At 39.4% G+C, this 9,644-nt stretch overlaps 2 protein-coding genes across 6 annotated transcripts; one reads left to right on the forward strand and one right to left on the reverse strand.

Annotated features, from left to right (window-relative positions):
• Nucleotides 1–167: 167 nt before the first annotated feature.
• Nucleotides 168–2,734, reverse strand: cybc1 (cytochrome b-245 chaperone 1). Its single transcript, XM_027002625.3, has 7 exons — nucleotides 2,591–2,734; nucleotides 2,232–2,319; nucleotides 2,091–2,132; nucleotides 1,884–1,957; nucleotides 1,679–1,775; nucleotides 1,423–1,567; nucleotides 168–1,264 (listed from the first exon to the last, which is right to left on the reverse strand). The coding sequence occupies exons 2-7, from the start codon at nucleotides 2,317–2,319 to the stop codon at nucleotides 1,084–1,086; spliced, it is 627 nt and encodes a 208-aa protein (XP_026858426.1). The 5' UTR covers nucleotides 2,591–2,734; the 3' UTR covers nucleotides 168–1,083.
• A 233-nt stretch (nucleotides 2,735–2,967) lies between these two features.
• On the forward strand, nucleotides 2,968–9,514 carry narf (nuclear prelamin A recognition factor). Of its 5 annotated transcripts, XM_027002621.3 has the most exons (13): nucleotides 2,969–3,190; nucleotides 3,287–3,358; nucleotides 3,860–3,926; nucleotides 4,135–4,200; nucleotides 4,406–4,543; nucleotides 4,673–4,805; nucleotides 5,063–5,197; nucleotides 5,703–5,821; nucleotides 6,141–6,270; nucleotides 6,983–7,055; nucleotides 7,673–7,810; nucleotides 8,145–8,302; nucleotides 8,779–9,514. In XM_027002621.3, the coding sequence occupies exons 3-13, from the start codon at nucleotides 3,870–3,872 to the stop codon at nucleotides 9,027–9,029; spliced, it is 1,398 nt and encodes a 465-aa protein (XP_026858422.1). In that variant the 5' UTR covers nucleotides 2,969–3,190; nucleotides 3,287–3,358; nucleotides 3,860–3,869; the 3' UTR covers nucleotides 9,030–9,514. The 5 variants fall into 5 exon arrangements, with proteins under 5 accessions (XP_081553688.1, XP_026858422.1, XP_026858421.1 ...); XM_027002620.3 differs by having other exon boundaries at nucleotides 2,969–3,358; XM_027002622.3 differs by lacking the exon at nucleotides 3,287–3,358 and having other exon boundaries at nucleotides 2,969–3,223.
• Nucleotides 9,515–9,644: the final 130 nt, after the last annotated feature.

Consider the following 9,644-nt stretch of genomic DNA (forward strand, 5'->3'; position numbering starts at 1 on the left):
ATATTAATATGAATAAATAGGCCTAATGTAAAATAAAGCATGATTAAGTAGTGATTTAGTTTCATTCAATAAGTTTCCTTACATTGATCTAGTCACACAATTTTTCATATCACAAAACATCTGCTTAGACATGATGTGTATCTTAACCCATTACACACACACGAATCTGAATGTTTGTTATGTTTTATATACTTGTTTATCATAATAGCATAACAAATATGTATATTGACCACAAAAATTTAAACATTTTGATCTTTTCTAAATCCACTGGCAAAAGGATGATTAGCTTAAAGGCTTCTACTCATGCAATAATACTACTGCAATCCACAGACATTAGTGAGTCTAAAACACCTTTCCCCTTTTAAAAAGAAGCACCTTCATTTCTAACTTCAACAGTAAATCAAAGAGACATTGGCCAATCCATGCTTCTCTCCCTCCCCTCTGTAAGCACAAATAAAACTATATTTTTCAGCAAACAGGCAGCATATCACCAGTACAGGCCATTCAAAGACTATATATGTACTCTAAAATATATTGGCATTGACTATTTACAAACTGTTATAGCAACATGTGTCCCAAGAGACTTATTTAAGGTTTAAAAAAAATTCAGCACCATCATATACATTATTTCATCTTAAAGTTACATTATTTTCTAAATCAGATTTCAAGATCATCCAGTGCTGTCTTACCAATATATCCTGAGTAAAACAAGAAAAACAAAACTCAGAAAAAAAGTGATGCACCAAACATTTAGAACTCTTGAACAATTTGCCACTCACCAGTGAAATTGGGCTGCATTTACAAAATGTTCTATAAAGAAAATAATTGTTGTTATTATTGTTGTTGTTTTTGTTACTATTAATAGTCATACTAACTTCCTATTAGCAATATATTTTCTGGGTAATACTGTTCATCTTTACAGAAGTCTATGAAAAGATCACACCAACAACATTACAATGGAGGGCAGCATACTACTGAGGCACTTACATAAAAGAAAAGGTTTTTAGGTAATGGAATGTTCTTAAGACTGGAGGTTTGTTGATTAATTAGAGTCTGTCATCAACATATTAATGAGACCAGTGGTCATTGAGAGGTCAGTTCACTGTCATCCCTTGAATCACTACTCTCATCATCCCCTTCCACACCCAGCTGCTCAAAGTCATCCTCATCTTCATCACAATCTTCCTCTTCCTCTTCCAGGTGATGCTGCAGTGCTTCAAGTTCCAAGAAACGCTTCAGAAGGGCTACAAGTGCCTCCACATCACTAAGAGCAACAACACAGCAGTAAATACATCTTCCAAATGTACTATACTAATCCACATAGAATCTTGTGATATTATCTGCTTGTCCAGTTCTTTACGATATTGATGGTTTGGACTGTTTCAATTCCATTTACTTCTTTAAGTCTGCTTTAGCACTAACCTCTGTCCCCCAATTGTAGCATTCTGAGTCAGGGGATGAGAGAATCCAGTGGCCATCCTTAGGACCAGGACATAGCCCTTTCCCAAATATCGCACTTTTTCCTCTTGAACACTTATGTCACGCAGGTGCCGCAAATCCAGCAAAACTTGTGTAGATACAACATGGACAATGCCATCAGATGCACTTACAATGTTCTTACTGACAGAGAACAGGTGAGGCATTGAGAACATGATGATCGTGGATAACACTTTCTCACCTTTATCATGTCCCTTTCTCCACAGGGTAAGTATCTTGGTATACAGACTAAATGTTTTCAGCTCTATTTTACCCTTAGATTTGTCAAACACTGCATCCTGTAGACAAAGAAAGTACCTTTATTCCTTTGAACTGTTTTCCATTGCCAGTACATGATGTACGTTTGTATGTGTTTGTGTGCATTTGTTTTGACAGAGTTCCCATACTTCCCACTCCTCCATATTTTGTAGTGCGACAAATAAGCAGCCAGTTATATAGAATAGTTTCCATAACACACTATCTGCAATGTGAGGACAAGAATAAATTGTTTTTGGAAATTTCAATTGGTTAATTAGCAGTAAACATAAACAAACGTTTCTGCAGATTATTTAAACATTTCAGTATTGTGGTGTTTTGTATTGTATCAAAATTACCAGAACTGTAATATGCTGCAGCCAGGCCAACTGAGGCAATCCCTGGATCAAAAAACAGGAAATGTCATTTAAAATGAAACCTAAAGTTCCTTGCAAGTAAGATGTATAATCGGAATTCTATAACTCTCCAATAACTCATACCAACAAGTAGGGACCATGATCGAATCCCAGGTGATCTCTTCAGATGGAGAACATCAGCAGTGTGTTTCTCAACTACCATGTACACCATCTGCGAAAAATAACAACATAATTCATTTAGTTTGCCAAGGTCTGTTACGTTTCATTGTTCTACACAAAATACGTTAATCTGTTCTATGTTACACTTGCGCAAAAACGAAATTAACTGGATGAAATTACATTATTTATTAAACTACAACTCGAGTAATACACGCATAACGACAACCCACACCCACACGAGTAACATGTAACGATTGTCTCGGATGTATTTCATCATGTCAGCCCGACTTCAAGGCCGGAAGAAAGTGAAATCGAAAACTTACCTTATCAAGTCTCCAAACTGTCCGGTAATCTAAAGTGTGGGACTAACCAGATAATATAAAGTGTTAAATTATGTTTTGTAATGGTCCATGCGTTTTCGAAACCCACATTCGGGTATTCCCAACTTCCGTCAAAGTAGTGTTCATTCTGATTGGATAAAGACATTGAACCCCGCCTCTTCTCGGTCCCTCCTAAAATACTTCGGACTCCAACAATACTCGATTGTTGTGTATTATACAAAAAGTTTGCACTATTTTGTACGTCACTCAGATAGCCTATCTTTATGAACCTTTAGTTGTCCAGAAAAACACTGACATCATGACGTAAAAACGTGATAGGAGCGTTGCGGAGTTGCGCATGCGCGCCGTTTTAGCTAAAGGACAATGAAGGCTGATGTTCGTCCGTCAAGCTGCGAAGGCGCATTTCTTAAACGATTTTGTGGGATTGCGATTAGTCAAAGTATTAAAATGGGTTATTTTTTTACATAGTGACCAAGCAGTTCCTGTTAATTCTAGATCATGTGATCGCGTCCGCGTTGTTTTCTGATGAATATTTGGATCTCACTCGGCGCACGGAGTCGTTCCCGAGTTCCTGTCTGTGCGGTATTTCTCACTCGTCTTATATGCACTGGGATGGTAGGCTCTGGTTTCCAAGTCGGAATTAATTACGTGTGTAGGCTAACTGATTTTCAATCCTAGCTAAGATCTGAACGGTTGTCAGAAGATCACACTGTTGCCTTTTGGTTCTGACTCAAGGAGCAGCCGCCATAGGTAACGATACAAGGCGCTTGGTCCAAACGGGCATTTTCATTTTGTTTTCACCAATATTATTCAGCAAGTTGCAGTTTTCTCATCAATTGCTTCTCTTTTGCAATACAGTTTTAACTAGTAATTTTCTGTCACCTCTGTGGTTATTCCGGTGATATAATGACAAGATACATAATCCCTATATTGAGCGGTCTTTATTTATAAAAAAAACCCATCACTTTCTCAAAACAACAATTATATTTACTTATGTCGTGGGAACCTTCAATTACCTTACACTTTCTTTTGAGTTTGCCTTTGTTTCAAGATACCACTTTCCCCCTATTGCTACCTGTAATTATAGTGTTGCTTCACAGTCAATGATTCTGATTGGATGTTCAGAATTTCTTTCAAATTGCCAATGTTTTATAAATCGTCAGTGCCCCCAATAAAAATATGTTGAACAGTTTTGGCATCGACCTTTTTACTTATAGAGGAAATCGTTTCTCCCATTGATTTGTTTTTCAGAAATTATATAATGTCTGAAGTTAACATTGCAAGAAAAAAAGAGAAGTGCGAAAATTGCACTAAGCAGGTAATTTACTGTAACTGCTGTTACTGTTACTGTTATCCTGACATAGGTCTTGTACTTTATTTTATTAGACTTGTAAAAATGGTTGTAATTAGTGTGAAATACTTGTTCCAAAAACATCTGTTTAAAGCAATGATATATTTGCCAATGATTAATAATATATTGTCCCTGTGGTAACTTGATTGTATTTTGTTTCATTTTCATTTCCTAGTGCAATAAGAAACAGAGTGATGATGCTGTAGGCTCAATGAAGGAATGGGGTGTTGACAATGGACAGGTAGATCATGTTTTTTTTTTTCTCAAATATAATAATTCATTTGGTATATGATTGCATATTTATAATTATGCAAACAAAACCAACAATACATAGTTGGACATTAGACGTATGAAAATAGATGTAAAATTCTACATTTCACTGCCTTTCTAGAAGGAACCACTGAACTTCAGTCTCTCTAAGATGGTTGGTATTATGTATTTTTAAGGTGAGCGGGCATCTCCCAGCCCAGCCAGTGTTGCTGAGTGCATGTCTCTCCTGTGAGGGCTGTGTGTCTGATGAAGAGAGTCAGAAAATATCTCAGCAAAACCTACAAGAAATCAGCCATGTTCTTGACCTAAATAAGGTGCCGTAAAGTCTGTGGCCAGCTGTTGGTTTAATGCCTGTTCGTAAAAAAGCTTAAGAAGAATGCTGTGTCAGATACAGTGTGTATGTGTCTCATAGTGTGGTTTGTTTTTGTGTTTGTGTGTGACAGAAATGTGATGCCTCGAAGCACAAAGTGCTGGTTGTGTCTGTGTGTCCTCAGTCCTTGCCGTTTTTTGCTGTCAAATTTCATCTGGATATCCCAGAGGCTGCACAAAAGCTCTGCGGCTTCCTGAAGAGTGTGGGTGAGTCTGCCCCACCAAGCATGCCAGAAATGTTCCCCCAGCCTGCCTCCAGATATTTGCTGTGTCAGACATGCTTGCATGTTTCCATTTCAATTTCTGTTTTACTATTATTTCTGGCAAGAAATGTTGTACATAAAAGAGGTAGCCCTAGGAAGTCCTAAGACTGTTGGCCTATGAATGAATGAATGAGTGGCCCTGAGAAATGTTCCTCATTCACATGGACATGGAAAGGTAGTTATACATGTCTTTGTCTTCAGGAGTTAAATATGTATTTGACACAACACTGGCTACTAGCTTCAGTATTCTGGAGAGCCAGAGGGAATTTGTACAGCGGTATCGTCGCAAGCATCACGACACTCATGCAATGCCAATGTTCACCTCCTCATGTCCAGGTAAGCTCACCATAATAAACCCACTGGTATTTACCAACCTCTAGCTGAATTCCAGGTTGAAGCTACAGAATATTTTATTCACATGTTTTTTTTTGTTAAGTAATCTTTTGTCTTCATGCCTTATGGAATTTTTAGCATCATTTATTGTGATCAGTAAGGAAACTTCTGTGTGTTCTGTGTGTGCCCTGTGTGTGTGTCTGTGTGTTAGAGCACACACTGAGTTTAAGGGGCGTGACTGAATTGAGATAGCCAAAGCATCCTGCTACTGGGAGATATGCTAGCATGGATAACCTCGCACCCTTCCCTGGAGATAGGAGCACCTCTGGACTACAACTGCTATACTGTTTTTCCTTTTAAATGTTCCAGTGAATTAACCTCGAAATTAAACTGTATACAAGGAGGAGCTAACAGCTAGTTTGGTAAAACAAGTATGAGAGGTTCAAGTTGTGCTGATGATTTAAGTGTGTGTGTGTGTGTGTGTGGGTGGTTGGGTGTGTGGGACTAGGATGGATCCGCTATGCAGAACATGTGCTCGGAAGTCTCGTCACTCCCCATATCTGTACAGCAAGGTCACCTCAGCAGATCATGGGCTCTCTGGTCAAAGACTATTTCAGCAGGCAGCAGGTCAGCTTCCTTTGAGCGAAAGTGCATGTGTGTGCATGTGCGTGTGTGTGTAGTAAAAAGCTGCTAAGACAATTTCTCCCTGATCTTAAAATCTTCAGTACACAAAGTCTTTATTGTTAAGTTGTTGCATAAATAAGGTTAGTCCCATTTTTAAAGTGTCATTGTGGGACAGCAAGCATTTGGCCCTTTTATAAGTTTTTTGGATCTTAACACTGCACAGTTTGTATATGGTTAGCTTCATCCAGGATTAGCTGTGAAGTGGTAAGACTGGTGTCCTCCATGAGGAGCAGAGCTAATGCTTTGTTGCGTGTCATGGCAGAAGCTGGCCCCACACCAGGTCTACCATGTAGTGGTGGCTCCCTGCTTCGATAAGAAACTGGAAGCAGTGAGAGATGAGTTCTTCACCAGCCTGCTGGAGTCCAGAGATGTGGACTGTGTGCTTACCTCAGGTAGGAACACACTCACTTTTCTGATGCACTATGTTTTTTGTTTGTTTGTTTGTTTGTTTGTTTTTGTTTTTTGTGCATGATCTGAAGTGTGAGCTGTTACCCAAAGTGTAGATTTAAACAGCTGCTATTTTAGATGAACTACTAATGTTGTCTTTGTGTTGGTGTCTTCTGTCTGTGAAATAGACAGTGTCTTTTAGGTCTTTATGCTTGAGGTGTTACAAAAGCCTTTTTAATCCAATTCTGTGTAATCCAAGAATGACGGATTGGTTAACCTTACATCAGTGTCATTAGGAAAATACCACTGCCCTTGTGATAATTACACAGTCCAAATACACAATGTCTTATTTAATACTAGAGTAAGGTTTACTTGTGCTGTTTTGTTTACACTGATAAAACAGACTTTGGCCCTTAAGGATTGTTAAGATATACCTGAGTTGGTTTTTTTTACCTGGGTTTTATTGTCGCACATTGTATAATTACGCCAATATGACTGATGTACAGATGAGCTGGAAGGACGGTCAGTCTAATTCCAGAGCGCACCTGACTTGTTTCCTTATGTTATAGCAGAACTCAGGACTAGTTTTAAAGCAGACAGATACTTTCCTTTATTGAAGACTGCCAGTGGAGCAGTAGTAAAACTGCATGTTGTATTTTCCTGGCAGATGTTTCTTGTATGTCTTTCAGTTTTCGTTGTAAACGTGTATAATTTCAGGGGAAATTTTGCACCTGATGGAGCAGAGTAATGTGTCTGTGGAGGATGCTGATTGTGTTCCTCTGGATCACGTGTAAGTTAGTCTACCACTGTTTCACTGGGGCTAATGGTGGCACTGATGGTTACTAGAGAAACAGACTTCTCTATTTTCTGCATCCGGCTAGTTTAAATCAAGTTAACGTTGGAGAGATGCCCACACTTTAGAGCTTGTCCAGCTATTCTACAACTAGATATATCTTGAAAGCACTAACCAGTTCCAAGAGAAAAGTAATTTGAGAAAAATGGGGTCCTATTGCTCATACTTCTCTGACAATTGTACATTTACAGCATTTAGCTGATGCTTTTATCCAAAGTGGCTTACAATTATGACTGAATACAACAATTGAGGGTTAAGAGCCTTGCTCACTGCCCCGACAGTGGCAACCTGGCAGTGGTGGGCCTTGAACTTCCAATTAATAGTCACGTACCTTAACCACTGAGCTACCAGTGCTCCAATTGTAGGATTATTTATACAGGAGTCATCTAGTCATCTTGCTCTTGGAGAAGTCTGCAATCTCTGTACTGTTCGGAAGATTCCATGAAGTGAAAACATGTCAAAACCAGTAATGCATTGCTAAACAAATGGATAGGTTTGCCTCAAGTGGCCTGGAAGCAGATAGTCTATAGTGTGTGTGTGTGTGTGAAAGACAGGATTGGTGAGATTGGTGATCCAAGCTTGACAAGGCACGACAGCCGAAGATCAGAAGGCTTCCTAGAGCACATTTACAAATATGCAGCCAAAGAACTCTTTGGCCTGGATGTTCAAGAGATTGTGTACAAGACTCTCAGGTATGTGAAGCAGTGTACTAGAGAGCATTGTAAGGACTGGTTAAGCCAGGGTTTTCCAGCTCCAGTCCTGAAGTTTATTTGTGCAGTTTTCCCTGATCTAGCACACATGACGCAGCTCATGAAGCTCATGAAGGCTTTTCATGTTAGGTGATGAGCTGGGTGGAGATTGCTATGGCAGGCCTGGGGAGACCTGTGACTGGGGCTGAAAGCCAGTAGCATAGGCAGTGGATTGTTTGATGTAGTACTGTTAAGTATTTATATTTAGCTACTGTAGTTAAAACATGATGAGTTAATCTTCCTTTGTTGTACTTTTTACCTGCTCTGGTTCTGCTAGGAACCGAGACTTCCAGGAGGTGGTGCTAGAACGTGATGGAGAAACGCTGCTCCAGTTTGCTGCAGTCTATGGTTTCCGGAACATTCAGACACTCGTACACCGCATGCGAAAAGGAAGAGTGCCCTACCAGCTAGTGGAGGTCCTGTCCTGCCCTGGAGGTATAACTATATTTTAGCTGTTTATAAAACTGAGATGCAAAGTAATATCTGTGCAGTACTAGAGAAGTTGTGACCAAGCTATACATATTACTGGAAATACTCTCTGTGTGGCTTTTTAAAACCTTTTATTTTTATTTGAAAATTAGAAATACCTTTAGTTATTTAGTGTGACATATATAACCTAAATCTTATTTAAATGCAATAGCAAGTACTAAACTAATCTTAAAGGTATATAAGGATTTATACAACACAGCTAAGTCAGAACTAAGTACAAATGACTTCTGCTTAAATTCTGCACTTTGCTTGTGTTAATGCTCTGAACATCCCATATTTCAACCAGGTCGGGTAATACCAGTCTGAAAAGTCCATCATATATGTTTATACCAGTCCCTCCACTGAAGTAGCTGTCAGAGCGGTCCTGAACAGGTCTTCACAACTGTATTGTCTCTGTCTTTGCCTGCTACCTCTCCTTGCAGGCTGTGTGAGTGGGCGTGGTCAAGCAGAGGGGGAGGGAGGCAGGCCCGACCGAGCCCTAGTCCAGCAAATGGAGGAGGCCTACAGCAGTCTTCCTGTGCGTCTGCCTGAGGCCAGCCTCCAAGTCCAGCGCCTTTACCAGGACTGGCTAGAAGGCCAGGACTCTCCGCGTGCCCAACAGACCCTCCACACCCAGTACAGCAGCCATACGCAACTGCCCCTCCACACCCTCATCCCTGATATACAGTGGTGAAAAATGGATGGACATCAAAGGGACCATTTATTTCCTCTTTGTCTGGAAACTCTGTGTTTTGTAAGCATTGAAAGGTTAAAAAAAAAGTTTATGTTGTGAACATGCTGAGCACAAACAGACTGCATGGTGCCTGTTATAAGAGACATATGACCTTTCAGAAGCCAGTCCAGGCTCTTTTTTTAAGTTATGTAGTTTATTTGCTTGTAGGTCCTCTTCAAATGCTTATACAAAAATATTATAAAGCCTGTGGAATGATTGTTATAACTCAATTAATGAGAAAATAACAGCAATAACATCGGGCATTGACTGTTTAAAAAACATGTATGATCATAAGTGAAATTACCCCTAAGCTTGGATACTGTCAGAATGGGCTGTCAGTGTCTATGTGGTATTGTCTCTAAAATAATGAGGTCCAAAAAGTGCTAAAGACCTGATTACTGGTGTCACAATCTAATAAAAACGTATTTACACTCGGAACAGAATTGACACTAACTGAAGCCTGAAAGTTGTGTGCAATGGTTATCAGTTGCTTTCCCTTGGAAATATTTTTTGCTTCTTATTTCTCATTTTCTTACTACATCCATGAAGGATCTGTGGAGGCTTTTTAAAGAAATT

The sequence above is a fragment of the Electrophorus electricus genome, chromosome 15 (genome assembly GCF_041902795.1).
Source record: "Electrophorus electricus isolate QZ-2024a chromosome 15, ASM4190279v1, whole genome shotgun sequence".
NCBI lineage: Eukaryota > Metazoa > Chordata > Actinopteri > Gymnotiformes > Gymnotidae > Electrophorus > Electrophorus electricus.

Excerpts from the sequence above, each read along its gene's own strand:
- cybc1 (XM_027002625.3), bottom strand. The coding sequence starts at position 2,319 with ATGGTGTACATGGTAGTTGAGAAACACACTGCTGATGTTCTCCATCTG. Across the intron at positions 2,133-2,231 it reads ATCATGGTCCCTACTTGTTG|GGATTGCCTCAGTTGGCCTG; the intron begins GTATGAGTTATT and ends TTTTTGATCCAG. Across the intron at positions 1,568-1,678 it reads GAGAAAGGGACATGATAAAG|TTTTGCTGGATTTGCGGCAC; the intron begins GTGAGAAAGTGT and ends TATCTACACAAG.
- narf (XM_027002620.3), top strand. The coding sequence starts at position 3,870 with ATGTCTGAAGTTAACATTGCAAGAAAAAAAGAGAAGTGCGAAAATTGC. Across the intron at positions 5,198-5,702 it reads GTTCACCTCCTCATGTCCAG|GATGGATCCGCTATGCAGAA; the intron begins GTAAGCTCACCA and ends GTGTGGGACTAG. Across the intron at positions 6,271-6,982 it reads GGACTGTGTGCTTACCTCAG|GGGAAATTTTGCACCTGATG; the intron begins GTAGGAACACAC and ends GTATAATTTCAG.